The sequence below is a fragment of the Ochotona curzoniae genome, unplaced genomic scaffold (genome assembly GCF_017591425.1).
Source record: "Ochotona curzoniae isolate NIBS_2020 unplaced genomic scaffold, NIBS_Ocur_1.0 scaffold_1852, whole genome shotgun sequence".
Taxonomy (NCBI): Eukaryota; Metazoa; Chordata; class Mammalia; order Lagomorpha; family Ochotonidae; genus Ochotona; species Ochotona curzoniae.
Window position 1 is genome coordinate 34,945,767 of NW_024467087.1, and position 15,360 is coordinate 34,961,126.

General features: G+C 44.6%; 1 protein-coding gene across 1 annotated transcript; it reads right to left on the reverse strand.

The window, feature by feature from the left end:
• Positions 1 to 2,222: 2,222 nt before the first annotated feature.
• On the reverse strand, positions 2,223 to 2,624 carry LOC121169070 (histone H2B type F-M-like). Its single transcript, XM_040999538.1, has one exon. The coding sequence runs from the start codon at positions 2,622 to 2,624 to the stop codon at positions 2,223 to 2,225; it is 402 nt and encodes a 133-aa protein (XP_040855472.1).
• Positions 2,625 to 15,360: the final 12,736 nt, after the last annotated feature.

A 15,360-nucleotide genomic window follows, 5' to 3' on the forward strand; every position in this document is an offset into this window, starting at 1 on the left:
CAAATGCCTGCAATACTCACCTCTCACTTCACTTCCTATCATAAGAAAGTTTAGCTTCAAAACATGTATCAGCCAACGATTCAGTGAAATTAAAGAGCAGAGTGTCTGCCAGCATAGTATTCAAGAAAGTTAATCTGCAGTTGCATCTCCAACAATGCATATCAAAGCCAGGATCTGAGTTCAGGCTGTTCCTGCCCTGATCCTGATCCTGCTGACATAAATGGAGAAGCAAGGGAGCATTTTCATCATCTTCTGGTCCCTCCAACCCACACTGGAGACCTGGGTGGAATGGCAGGATCCAGGCTTCCCTGTGGTCCTACCGAGGATGTTGGTCAATTTGTGTGAGAAGCAGAAGGAAGGAAAATATGTCTCTCTATCCTGGCTCTCCTTCTCTCTCGCTGACTCAGCCTTTGAAATGAATACCAGTTTTCAAAACTAAGGAAAAGCATAGCTATAGACAGAGGGAGAAAGACAAGAAATGCCCACCGTTGATTCCACACCGACATTTTTTAAACATATTGCATGAACTAGGCCTAATCCAAGCACCGGGACCAAAATGCAGGTCTGCATGGGAATGACTGGAGCACAACAGCTCTAGCCCTCACTTGCGGAATCTCACAGTGGGCATGAGCAGAAAACCAGAATGGAAACAGATCCTGAACTGGAACTCAGGCCTTCCAATGTTAGATATTGTCATCATGGCAGATATCTCACCTGCAGGACCAAGTGCCCATGCTACCACTTTACACTTCTGCAACACAGTTACAGTGCAGCCTGCCATGTTGGCTTGCCCTGGGAGCACCTGTTCCCAGCTGCACTACTTCCCATGCAGCTCCCTGCTAATCAGTGTGGCTCAGGAGTCAGCAGAAGATGATAGCCCAAGCACTTGCAGCCCCTGCTGCCCAAAGCCAAGATTAGCCTGATCTTGATTCCATGCTTCAGCTTGTCCCAGCCACAGTCATTGTTGCCACTTGGAGAATGATTCAGTAGTTCAAAGACCTACTCAGTCTCCCAATGGCTCTCTCTAGCCCAGATTTCCCCTAAATGTGACCAATATTTTACAGTAACTGACAGACAGAGGGACATAGAAATATCCCATCTGCTCTTTCTTTCCATAAGTTCTAAAATTGGTATCGTTGGATGTTCCTGAAGCCAGGTCCAGGAGCTCAATCCAGTCAGCCAGGTCTCAGGCAGGGTCCCTAGTGCTTTCAACAAAGGCCCAGGACACCAATACAATCTAATAATTCCAGCTGCACTGCTCCAGGATTTTTCAGCCTCAGTGGGCAGCTCTGAAAAGAGACATTAGTGGGAGGGGGAAGACTGCTGGGTACGGAATGGGTACCATACGAAGCACCCACCCATCCGTGTGGGGTTCCCTTACACCAACCCATGGCACCCCAGAGGCTGAGTCTGCCACTCACCCGACTTCTGAGCAGAGTCTAATCTTCACGGAACTCAGACAGTACCAGCACAGTGTCTGAAAGCAGGAGAACATAGACCTCGGCCTGTCCTGGGTGCAGGAACAACCTCACTCACTCCTGGGTGAGGCATGTCTGACAGCCCAGCGTCCTCATGGCCGCCCATGTGCTCACGTGGCATCAAGTGCTCCTCTGACTGCAACATGACCACCAGACAGATACCCAACACAAGTCCCTCCACTTACCTGGCCAGCCTGTAGCAGAGAACATGGAGGACACCATGGCCTCCTAAGGTTCCCCATCCAATGATCAACAGCCTCCGACCCCTTCTTTCTTCTCCCCCACCTCTGGGGTCTTGTCTCAAAGAAACAGAATTTGTATGCCGTCAGGGACCAGGAACCATACACGATTTGCGGAGTCAGAACACTGTGCCCACAATCACCACCCAACACTCGGGGAACAGCTGCCAAAGCAGCCTGCCAGTGCAGCCTCTGTGGGCTCCTTTCTGGAATCAGAGCTGGTGGTAACCATCAAGGAGGGGATAGAACACCAACCGGAAGGCGGGGAGAACAACCTACTGGGAGGTCGGAACAACAAAACCAAAAAGAAACACAGAGGACGCACGGTGTGCAGTGTGGGCAGTGTAAGCTATGCTAGTCAGGCCTGCGATGTGAAGCAACAAGGAGAGTGACTGGGGGTACAGCCCGGGGTGGGTGCTCAGAGACAGTGCTACAGGCTTTTCGCCTCAGTGTGTGGCTCTGAAAAGAGCCTTTGTGGGGAGACGCTGGGCAGCGCCTCGGCAGCTCAGTTGTGTCTGTGGTAATTCAGGAGGGCATTGGAGCCCTGGAAGACAGAGACCAGGCGAAGCTCGCCAGACAGCAGGCGCTGGATGGCGTCCTGGATCTCGACGTGGGTGAGGACGGAGCGGTTCCTCTCCCGGAGCAAGCAGGAGGCCTCCTGGGCGATGCGCTCCAAGAGTTCCCTCACGTAACTGTCCAGCAGGCTCCTGGCCGCCCTGGACAGAGTGAGGTCCTCATGGCGCCTCAGGAGAAGCCTGGGGAAGCAGCCGGCGAAGCTGTGTTCATGGCCTTGGTGGCGGCGGCGGCGGTGGTGGCGGTAGCGGCGTCGAGGTGTCTCCTCCCTTGGAGGGTTCGAGGCTGGCTCCTGGGTCTCCTCAGAAGTCGAGTCACCATGGGGCTCAGCCATCTCCTTGTCGCCGCGGGTGGCGCTGCAGTCTGGCTTATATACTCAGGACGGCTGCCCGATCCGGCAGTCTCCGCCCCAGACAGGATGACAGGCCTGCTGCCCCCTGCCTCCCCCTCCACACACTTGCTCGGCTCACGCGTGATTGGACAGCTATTCCGCCCAGAGACAGAGCAGCCAATCACAGGGAGCGCTGCTGAGCAGCTCCTAGCTCTAGATGGAAAGGCTCATGAAGATGGGTCAGCAGATCAGAGCACTTAAGCTGACACCAGTGTAGGAGCACTTGGAAATGGCTTCTCCAACATCGCAGTCTGAATGTTCTACTTCTCCTTCAGCCTCGGGCAGCTGCCTAGGTTGCCTTGTACCTGGACAAGTGCTAAAGTGCTGGGAGAAAAGTAGCCCAAGGCTGGCAGGCATTCTGAACCTGGTTAATACCAAATTTGTGTTAACTATACCAGTGTGCCAGCACACTTGCCTAGTTCATAATGTTCATCGAAGTAAGTGGGAAAGTTGTGTAATGGTGTGCTTGAACATGAAACCCCGCCCCCAGGCAGAGGGTGGGTGGATATGTTGGAGTGAGTGGCCACTAATGGTGTATTTGACAGGGAAGGACTTGGGTGTGTGGCCTTAGGAGGAACAGGTCATTGCAGTCATTGGTAGGCAGTGGGACTTAGATGAAGCAATTCAGAGACAGGAAACCAAAGGCATATTTGGATCAGCTCAAGAAAGCTGCCCATGTTGAGGAATTGGTTGAGGCCAAATGGTATCATCTAACACCCATTGGTGCTCAACAAACGTTTGAGGTTCGGGGCATGCCTGACTGGGCAAGCACTCAAAATCCACCCATGAGAGTCAGAGAAGGGTTGAGACAAGTCAGGCTGGCCCACAGCACCCACCACAACCTGAGATAACTGGACTGGGGGAAGTTCTATAGGGACTTGTGAGATCAACAGTTGATGTCAGCACCTGCCAATTTGTGCAGGAGCTGTGAGTAGTAGCAGGCTGAGACATGGTAGTCCACAAAACTCACCTGACTCTCTCAAGAGCCAGGGCTGGGAGGAGGCCAGGCTGGGCCAGGCTATAGCACACGTGACAAAACATGTGAAGGCCAGGAATGAAGGCAGACGCTGCAAGGCAGGGCTGTTGTACTCTTCAGAACACGTGGCTAACAGGGCTTGGAGCAGGCAAGGCATGGGAGCATGGGGTTCTCTCCCGCTAAGCCACAGCTGACAAGAGCCAAGGGTGGGTCCAACGGAGCAAAGAAGCGCTACACAGTATTTGGCATGTGCATGGGCTGGGTCTGGGGACAGGCAGGGCTGGTCCAGGTTCCTCTCACTGGTGCACACAAGAGCCATGACAGGACATGGGCCCTGACTCCATTGGGCCAGGTAGCAACATTGAAAAGAGAAAACTGACACTGTATCATGTCATGCCAGTCTAATGACCCACCCCTTCCCCCAGCACATCCAGAGCAAGGTTGGGTCAGGCTGAGCTAAGGATCTGCACAACTAGAAAGAGCTGGGAGAAAATGTCAGTCTGGTTGAGCCAGTTTGTAACACTTCGGATGAATGCCAATCTTAGGAGCTGACCATCTCAAATGGGACTGCAGCATGTACTGCCACATTCAGGTTCCAGTCTGGGAGTGGGCGTGGTAAGGGAATACCAGACACTCCACCGTGAGGCCACTGCTTCCATTGGTGGGTGTGGGAACCGGACATGAGAAGCATAAAGGTACTGTCAGGGCTGCAGGACCCATCAGCCACCTTGTACCAGGATCTGGGAGCGGGCATCCTGCTAATGTGCCTGTTATAGCAGAAGACTACCTTGATGACTGAGAGGCTTGATGCCTTACTTTTGCTGTTGCTTTCTGTGATATATACCATTTTTTTCTCCAGCAAATAATTAATTAGAGAATCATTTCATTCTCTCCTTCTTGTCTCTGTGAGTGGTGTGTGTGTGTGTGTGTGTGTCTGTGTGTGTGTGTGTGCATACGTAGTGGTATGAAATGAGAAAATTCTGGTCAGACAAGTTCTAAAAGTAAGAACTTCCTATCCTTTGCCTGGTTGAAATGTGTGCATTTTTCCCTGTTCTGTTGGCATTCAAAGGGGATTGTTATGCTGATTTCCAGTCTCTCACAAAGACACAAGGAATCTCCATTACCTTGCTTTTTCTATAGACCGAGAGTGAGGTAGTTGCTACCCCAGGCTGGGTCTCACTCTATTTGGCCTCCTTCCCGACCTTGTCAGTCTTTCCTATTGCCAATAGTCTCCTCAACTAGTTTATTGTCCCCCAAAAGCCAGACGATGGGGTGTAGATCACTGTCACAACTTCTTTATCCCACATCTCAGCTCATATAAATCACACATACTAAAACTATTTCCTGAGAAAAAAAATGATTTTCTTATATTTGATAACGAGCATTAATAGCTTTTTAGAAAACAGCTTTTTTTGAGTTCACATACTGTAAACATCACCCTTTAAAAGTGTATAATTCAGCTGTTTTTACTATATACACTGAGTTGTGCAGTAAGTATCACTGCCTAACTTCAGAATATTTTCATCGCCTCAACCTTCCCCCCAAAACAACTCTTGTACTCATTTGGAGTCACCACAGTTCCCACATCCTTGCAACCCCTGGAAATCACTAATTTAATTTCTATCTCTATACATTTGCCTATTCTGGACATTTCATATAAATGAAATCATTTTGTAATTCTTCACTCACCAAGCACAATGTTTTCAAGGTTCATCCAAGTTGAAGCATGTGATAGTATTTTATTCTTCCTTATCTCTGAGTAATATTCTATTGGATTTTGTTCATATATTGACAAGTCAGAGAACATTTATGTAGCTTCTATCTTTTGGCTGTTGTTAATAACAATACTGTGACTGTCCAGTTAGTTGGACATGCTCTCTTTTCTCTTAGCTGTGTATCTAGAGTGGAATTTCTAGGTCACATTTTGTTTCCCAAAAAGTTGCATCATTTACAACTCCATCAGAAATGCATGACGTTTCCAATTTCTCTATACTATGGCTAACATTTACTGTTATCTTTATAAAGAGGTGTATTTATTTTGAAGGTAGAATGAGTGAAAGGAAGGGGAGACAAAAGTAAATTTCATCTGCTAATTCACTCCCCAAAGGGCCACAATAGCCAGGACTGGGAGAGATTGAAGCCAGGAGCCAGGAACCATTCATGTCTCCAACATAGGTGACTGGGATTCCACTGTCCTCCCAGTCATATTTCTAGGGAGTTGGATGGGAGCAGAGTAACAGGGGCTCCTGCTGGAACTATGATATGGGATGTCGGTGTTGAAAGCAGTAACTTGGGGGCCAGTGAAATAGCTCAGTTGACTAATAATCCACTTTGCAGTACTGGTATTCCACATGGGCACCAGTTCATGTCCTGGATGCTCTACTTCCCATCCAGCTCCCTGCTTGTGGCCTGGGAAAGCAGTAGAGAATGGCCCAAAGCCTTGGGACCCTCCACCTGCGTACAAGACCTAGAAGAAGCTCCAGGCTCCTGGCTTTGGATCAGCTCAGCTCTGGATGTTCAGGAGAGAGAGGGAGGGAAGGAGGGAGGGAAGGAGGGGGAGAGAGAGGGAGAGAGGGAGGGAGGAAGGAAGGAAGGAAGGAAGGAAGGAAGGAAGGAAGGAAGGAAAGAAAATTAACTGATTGCGTCATGATGTTGGCCTCTAGCTGTCTTTTTTTTTTCCAGGCATCCTTTGAGAATGACATGGTATTTACATTGTGTGATTTGCATCTCCCTGATGATTAATTAAATAGGCTTGTCATCTTCTTTTTTTAAGATATATTTATTTTTATTGCAAAGGCAGATATACAGAGAAAAGTAGAGACAGAGATGAAGATCTTTTGTCAGTTCATTCATTCCCCAAGTGGCCGTAATGGCTGAAGCTAAACCAATCCGAAACCAGGAGCCAGGAACCTCCTCTGGGTCTGCCATGTGGGTGCAGGGTCCCAAAGCTTTGGGCCATCCTCGACTGCTTTCTCAGGCCACAAGCAGGGAGCTGGATGGGAAGTGGGGCTGCCAGGATTAGAACCAGTGCCCATATGGGATCCCAGCGCATTTAAGGCAAGGACTTGAGGCACTAGGCTATCGCTCTGGGCCAGCTTATCATCTTCTTATATGTTCACACATTTCTCATGTTCTTTAAGAGAACTGTATTCAAATCACTTAACAGTTTTTATTCAGTTGTAAAAGATCATTTATACATTCTGTATTGAAGTCCCCTATAAGATACATGATTTGCAAACTTCTCCAATTCTGTCTTTTCCTTTTCCTAATGATGTGCTTTGAAGTACAAACTTTTTATATTTTGATGTAGTTCCACTTGTCTTGTTTTTCTTAGGTCACTCATGCTTTTGGTGTTGTATCTAAGAAACCATTGCCAAACTCACAAAGCTCTAATCTCACATTTGATTTCTGAGAGTTTTCAAGTTAGTTTGTACACTTAGATCCGCGATATATTTTGAATAATTTTTGTCAGTCTGAGGAAGACGTCCTCCAACCTGTGGCTGTAACCAGGCTTACTCTATTTCTCAATACAATATATATATATTTTCTGGGAGTCAGCTATTCCAGTCATGCCTGACAGACTCCCATTGCACCCAATAGGCTGTTTCTCACTCTTAGCTCTCTCATAACTTGACCAAAATGTGGCTCATCCAAAATCTGGTGACCTTGGGGTGGTTTTCCCCCCAGAGGAATAAAATAATGTCCCCAGTGTTAATCAGTGCTGTAGCAACATCTTTCTCCCTTGTGGAATAGCAATTACTAGGTTACTGCTGCCACCTGCTGTCAGATACAGTTCAAATGGCAATTGGTGAGCCCAATTAGCTGCTAGCTAAATTATTTTAGAGACATGCTCAGTTTAGTGAGCATAGAGCTTATGTGCTTTTATATTGCTTATTAAAAAGTGTGTGCATTCAGAGCTGGCATTGTGGAGACAATGGAGTAAAAGCCTCCATCTATGCACATTGGAGTTTTCCTCTTCCAGTCCAGCTTTTTGGTAATGTGCACTGGAAGACAGAAACATAAGGGCCAAGTAATTGGGCCCATGCAACACACATGACAAGATAGGGCTCCTGGCTCCTGGACTTTAATCTGATCCAACCCTGGCCATTGTGGCCATTTAGGTATTGAACCAACAGATGGAATCTATCTGTATGTATCTGTCTCTTTGTTTTTCAAATAAATAAATATTTTAAAAACATATAAAAGCTCATATTTTTTAAAAATTTAAATTTTTGGATTGCTTTGAAAATAAAACAAGAAAGTAAAGATCTACTCTTACTTGGCTGGGACTATCTTTTGATAATCCTACTTACTTTACATGAGCTGGTGCTGGTCAAGTTCACATAGTTCCTAAGCAACAAATTTCACTTATAGGAATAGGAATTGACTGTCTTCAAATGGCATAGTGCATTAAACCTCTGCCTGTGATGTTGACATCACAAATGGGAACAGGCTGGAGCCCTACCTGCTGCACTTCCAATCCTGCTCTCTACTAATATGCCTGTGAGAATATACCTGTAGGAAGCTCCTGACTTCAGATTGACTCAGCTCCATCATTTTGGCCATTTATGGAGTGAATCAGCAGAAGGAACATCTCTTTGTCTCTATATATAACTATGCTTTCTAAATAGAAAACAAATGAGTAAATCTTTTTAAAAACAAATTAAGAAGTACAGATTCCAGACCCCACTTGTCAAGATGGCGATTCAGTGTGTCAGGTGGATAAAATCTATTACATCTGTTACAAGGCCCTACGGTGATATATAATCAGGGAAGTTGGAAAAACTCCAAAGAGGACTTAGTTTCCAATTTTGAGTCTTGGTGATCATTAGTAATATAAATGTGGAGATGTCACACACTGTAGTAAAATGTGAAACAGAATAACCAGATCTGATTTTGATTGCTAGATTGTAAGACTGCTTTAAGATCTAAAAAAAATAAAATCTGTGTAGCATTTTCGCTCCACATCTGAAAAAGACTGCTTTATTCACTCCCTAATATCTCTTGTTCCTATTGTTTAGAAGACGCACATCTCTAACAATGAAGGACCATTTGGATGACGTTCATGTTCTTGAAAGACTGTTTAGACTTCCAATGCTTTCTTCTGATAAGATTGTGTATCCAAAAATCATACACTAACAAGTTCAAAAAATGAAATTTATTACACTTGTATCTTATTTAACCTTAGTAGAATTTTTTTTCCTTTTCTTTGTGTAACTCTGCTCTTTAAATAAAAATAAATATTTTTTAGAAAGAAAATGTAAAGTATATTAGGATTATTTTAAAACTATGATAAGCATTTTTAAGTAGGGTTCAACTGGCTGCATGGCTGTGGCCAGGGGAACTCAGACCCAGCCAGGCTAGAGGCTCTGGATGTTAGCTTCGCCCACCACTGCCTTGCAGCAGACAGAACTTAAGCCAGTCTGGGCTAGAAGCTCAGTCTCACCAGCTGCGGGACTGTGGCCGTTGGGACTCGGGCCAGGAGCCTCAGGTGACATCGATGCCTGGCTAAGCCCTTGGACCACCTGGCAACGTACTTGGGGACTTGGGGGTGTGGGGTTGCAGGGAATCTGGGGGATGGCACAGGTGGCTGGGAGCAAGGACCCTCTGAGGGTTCATGTCCAGTGAGGAATGACTTCTGAGGGACTCTGTGGACAAGACCACTATACTTACATGGCTAAATCATGAAATCCACCAGCAAGAGTCAAAAAAGGGAATGGGTAATATGAGGCTGGGCCATGACACTGAGCAGCATATGAGTGAATCTGGTCTGTGTATGGAATCTGAGGAGAACTATGTGGGCTATCCCATTTGGAATACTAATGCCCGATGGCATTCCCAATATCTGTGGTTGGGAACAGGCCTAGTTGGAGAGCTAAGGGGACACACTGGCTGGGTTGGTGTTCCCACTGGTAAGCACAAGAGCCAAAATGAGGGGTAGCAATCTGGGCTGGACATGGCTGCAGTCTCCCTCAGCGTGGGTGGAGACTGGGTCTGAGGAATGCTAGACTGGGCTAGACTCCAGCACCCACTGGTACTCGTGAGAGCCACGGTAGGTGTAGAACGGTCTTGGCTCCCAGTGAACCACATGAGAGCTGAGTCTGGGCTGCAATACCCATTAGTAAGAACCATATAGGGTATGGGCCAGTTGGACAAGGACCCTGTTTCTGCTCAGACAAGAAGTGGACAAAGTCAACCTGGGCCAAGGACCCACCGTTGTGTGTGAGATCTGCCACTGGGAGGTGATCTGATAGAGGAGCTTGGGGAACTCCTTTGTCAGGTCACAGTCCCTGCATGTGAACACAAGAACCAAAACAAGGAGCAGCCTAACCCAGGTCTGGTTACAGTACCCACCAGCATACATGTGGGTCAGTTCTGGTGAGGGGGATCAGACTGGGCCAGGTCAGGCCAACTCATAATAGCCACTGGTATATCCCAGAACCAGGATGAAGTGCAGGAGGAGCCAGGTCCAGCTGCAACACCAGCCAGTTCACTGGGGCCAGGACAGGGCCTTGCTGTGCCAGACTAGGCTGCAGCATCCACCAGCAGGAGCTGGAATTGGGGGCACAAAAATGCAAGGTTAAAAAGAAAGTTTAGAGCAGTTGGTGTCTATATGAAGAAATAGGAAAGGCATCTAATAAATGATCTAATATGCTTCTCAAAAACCTGGGAAAACAAAAATAAACCAAATTTAAAATTAGCAGGAGGAGGCCCGGTGCGATGGTGCAGTGATTAAGGTCATCGCCTTGCACGTCTGGGATCCCATATGGGCGCCGGTTCTATCCCGGCAGTCCCGCTTCCCTTCCAGCTCCTGCCTGTGGCCTGGGAAAGCAGTTGAGGACGGCCCAAAGCTTTGGGACCCTGCACCTGCGTGGGAGACCTGGAAGAGGCTCCTGGCTTCGGATTGGCTCAGCTCTAGCCGTTGCAGCCTCCTGGGGAGTGAATCATCTGGTGGAAGATCTTCCTCTCTGTCTCTCCTCTCTGTATATCCGCCTTTCCAATAAAAAAATAATAAAAATAAATCTTTAAAAAATAAATAAATAAATAAGTCTTAAAAAAAATTAGCAGAAGGAGGAAAAAATTAATTGTTAGCCATCAAGAAAATACAAATAAAAATCATAGTGAAATTTCACCTCATCCTAGTCAGAATGGATACCATGCAAAAAAAAAAAAATAGAAAAAATAACAAGTGCTGGCAAAGATGTGGAGAAAAAGACACCCTAATGCACTATTGCTTGGAATGTATAACAGTACAATTATGGAAGACAATATGAAGAGTTCTCGGAAATCTGAAAATAAATCTACGGTATAATCCAGCCATTCCACTCCTAGAAATTTAGTGAAAGATTATGAAATCAGCATACAAAAGTTATCTGAACCCCCTCATGTTTATAGAAGCTCAACTCACAATAGTTAAGAAATTGAATCAATCCAGATACCCATCACCTGATGACTAGGTAGAAAAAAAATTGTGAGATATGTACATGATAAAACACAACTCACACAGAAAAATGAAATCCTGTCATTTGCAACAATCCAGATGCAAAGGCCTAGTGAAATAAGTCAATTCCCAAAAGTCAAACGTCATGTTTTCCCTGACATGTGGCAACTGATGTACAGAACACAAAAAAAAGTATGTGAGTGGAATTGATATTTTGAAAATTTTTTTAAAATTCTCTCATTTATTTGATACAAGCAGCATTCTAAGGATCGTAGAGAAGTCATTATTACCCTTCTTTTATAGGTGAAGAAGCTGCAGTCAACAGGTTAGAAGACTTAGTAAAGGTCTCATATATCCTACATGTCTGTCAGCCAGTACAAAGACCAAGGCATGCAGACAACTTGTTCCGTGCATTTGGCATGATGTCAACCACCTCCTCCAAATAATAATATAAACATATCTCACCCCTATACTATTTTATTCTCCTTTTTATATTTAACTAACAATAACTAAGAATGCTTCCAGCTTTACAGTTTACAGCTTAAATTACTGTAGACTTGCCATTTATCTTTGGTGTCCAATCTAGCATTTCTTTTGGACTCATTAAATACTTGAGTGTTTTGATTATGCAGACAAAAGATTGAATATATTTTCCTTGATGGAATTCTAAAATCTTGGTGATTTTGTTTTTTCAGAAAACATTAAATTTTACAGTGAAGTACAAGCAAGTTTTAAAATGACAAAACCGAATTCATACTGGTGCATTCAATAACTGAATGACCTTAAGAGAGCTTCCCTTCAGACCTCAAACAAACAAAGAAAACTGGTGAAGCATCCCTATTCCACAAGATTGTCCACAAGTTACATGATTTAAAAAAATATATATTGTAGAGGCTGGCATGGTGACATAACTAGCTAATCCTCCACCTACAGTGACAACATGCAATATAGGCCCCACTTTGTGTCCCAACTGCTCCACTCCTAATGCAGCTCTCTGTGTATGACTTGGGAAAACAGTGGAGGATAAGGCAAATCCTTGGGCCCCTGCACCCATGTGGGAGACCCAGAAGAACCTCCTGGTTCCTGATTTCAGATCTGCTCAGCTCCGGCCATTGCTGGCATTTTGGGAGTAAACCTGCGAATGAAAGACCACTTTCTCTTTCAGTCTCTTTTCCTCCTACACTAAAATCTTCTTCTAAAATAAATATCTAAAAAAAAAAGAATTGTAAGTCAGCATTATCACATAGCAAGTAAAACAACACCAGCATCCTGTATAGGTACCATTTTGAGTCCCGTCTACCCCACTTCCAATCCAGCTACCCACTAATAGTTTGGGAAATAGCATAATGTGGATGAAGTGCTTGTACCCTGACCTCATGCGAGAGATATGGATGAAGCTCCTGGTTTCTGGCTCCAGTCTCATCTAGCCATGGCTACTGTGATTGTCTGAGAAATCAAACCAGTGGATAGAAGATCTCTGTCACTCCTTCTCAATCTGCAACTCTACATTTGAAATAAATAAATAATTTTTTTTTTCAAAAAAAGTATTGTAACACCAGAAACAGTGACTTCTTTTTAAATAGTAATACAGGGCCCGGCGCGGTGGCGCAGTGGTTAAGGTCCTCGCCTTGCACGCCCGGGATCCCATATGGGTGCCGGTTCTATCCCGGCAGCCCCGCTTCCCTTCCAGCTCCCTGCCTGTGGCCTGGGAAAGCAGTCAAGGACGGCCCAAAGCTTTGGGACCCTGCACCCGCGTGGGAGACCCGGAAGAGGCTCCTGGCTTCGGATTGGCATAGCATCGACCGTTGCGCTCAGTTAGGGAGTGAATCATCGGACGGAAGATCTTCCTCTCTGTCTGTCCTCTCTGTATATCCGCCTTTCCAATAAACAAAATAATAAAAATAAATCTTTAAAAAAACAATAATACATAAATAATCTCTTCTTTAATTGGTCATTTTATTTTAATTAATTGAAAAGCAGAGGGAAAAAGAGATCTCCCATCTTCCAGTTTTCTCCCTCAAATGCCTGCCTGCAACAGCCATGGTTGGGCCAGCCCAAAAGCTAGAACCCAATCCAAGTCTCCCATACAGTAGCAATCTTCCAAGTATTAGACCTGCTGCCTCCTAGGGTGCATATGAGCAACAGCTGGAATCATTAGCATAGACAGAACTCCAATCCAGATGCTAATCAGGTGTCCCAAGCAACACCTCAACTGCTGCACCAAATGCCCTAATGCCTGTTTCATAAATATGAACAAAGTTATTATCCAATTACTTTTTGTGTACGTCTGGCTGCCATATTTTATGATTAAAACAGTATATGGTCCTATGAGTATTATCATAAAGATGGGAAAAGCATAACAAAACATTTGAAACCAAGACCATGTGGAAAATTTAAAATGTGTAGTTGCCACATGAATATTCTAGGCAAAGGGTGGCAAACATTTCAGTGGTCCTTCAGAAGTTTTGAATAAATAATTATTCTTTCCTACAAATCTATATGTGCCTTGGTATCTACTGAAAAGACTGAAGTCTGGTTGGCAAAATTAAAGTTGAATTGTATTCAGTTGGTTGAATTGAAGATTAAATCCCAGAAACAACCAAAACGTTGCCTGAGATAACTGTTCCGAAAGCCCAATTTTGATTATAGCATCAGCACATGTATAGAATTAGGTTTAAAGCAATGCAGATTTATCCGTGGTTGTCAGTGAGAATGAAAACCTCATTCAAAACTGAAGAATACCTGGTAATGGGTAACAGACTTGATTATCAATGAAGAAGGTATGTTACATTCCCACACTCCATGTGAGCTCTATGCAGAGAGAGGCAAACAAGGGAGCCGTTCCTTACTCTTCTTACAGTGCCTCCAACATAATCCCCATGTCTTTTTAAGGGAGAAGAGATGCTTCCTGAACCAAAGTTGAAATTTCCTTGGTCACGATCAACTTGTTGAAAGGTTATTTTACCTGAAAATCAACTGTGGTATGTCTTAGGCCTATTCATTTACCATTTAAGTTCACAGTACAACTCAAGGAATTCACTTTCAGATGACATCTATTGCCATCAATACTCAAGGCAAACAAATGTTCTTCCATTACCTTGTGTGCACTTTGTACAACTAATTAGGGCAAAAGCTGCCAGATTGCATCCTGTGGTGTACCAGTCTTGTTTATAGGTGCTCCGTATACAAACAAACAAACAAAATGTGCTTAGAAAAAAATTGGAAACTGGTGGATAAAAAAAAAATGTTTCCTTTCTGAGGAACTGTAATAGCCTTTACTATTACAGATATAATACACAATGCACTCAAAAGGAATGAAAACAACACATGGGTCTTCTGAATTTATTTGAACCTTTCTGGAACTTTTTTAAATACATAATATCTTGCTAATTATGGAGCATTCTTACCTTTAAAACAAATCACATTCCAACTATATCTTCTTGAAGCCAAGGTCAGTGCATTTCGAACTGACCAGGATTAAAGACTTTTGAAGATAAGGAATCTTGTGCACTGACTGTTGAGTAGGTTTGTGTGTATTGGATGCATGTTTGTGTCACCCTTCAAAGGTCAGCTTATCTCTGATATCTAAAAACAATCTGAATTTAGACCACCAGCTACTAAATACACCATAATTCTATTTTTGATGTGTGTGTGTGTGTGTGTAACTCTGTCCCCAAAGACAGGTTTATATTATTTCATTATGCATTAGAAGGGATAGTGTTACAGATCTCAATGATAGATCACTGAAATAGTTCCCTGTTATGGACTCAAAATTATCCACAGCTGTTATTTTGGATCAGTATGCTGTCCACTCTGTGCTGTTCCTTCATAGCTTAGTGGCAGTCACATTGCTTCTATTCTAGTTGGATGATAGTTGCTATGCAAGTGGCCTCTACATACTTTTATTAATATTTATTTATTTGTGTGTTTGAAAGGCAGAGAGAAAGAGAGAATTTTCTATCCACTGGCCCCTAGAGACTCTTTAACTATGAGATTCACAGTTAAGGACTGGTGCTTTGGTGTAGCAGAGTTAAGCTGCTACCTGTGGTAGCACCATCCCGCAGGGAATCAGTTCCTGTCCTGGTTGATCCACTTCTGATCCAGTTCCCTGTTAATGCACTTGGGAAAGCAGAGGAAGATCGCCCACATGGCCATCTTCTCTGCCACACGGGATAACTGGATAACTGGATGGAGCTCCTGGCTCCTAACTTCAGTCTGACCCAGCTCTGGCTATTGGCCATTGCAGTTATTTGGGGAGCAAA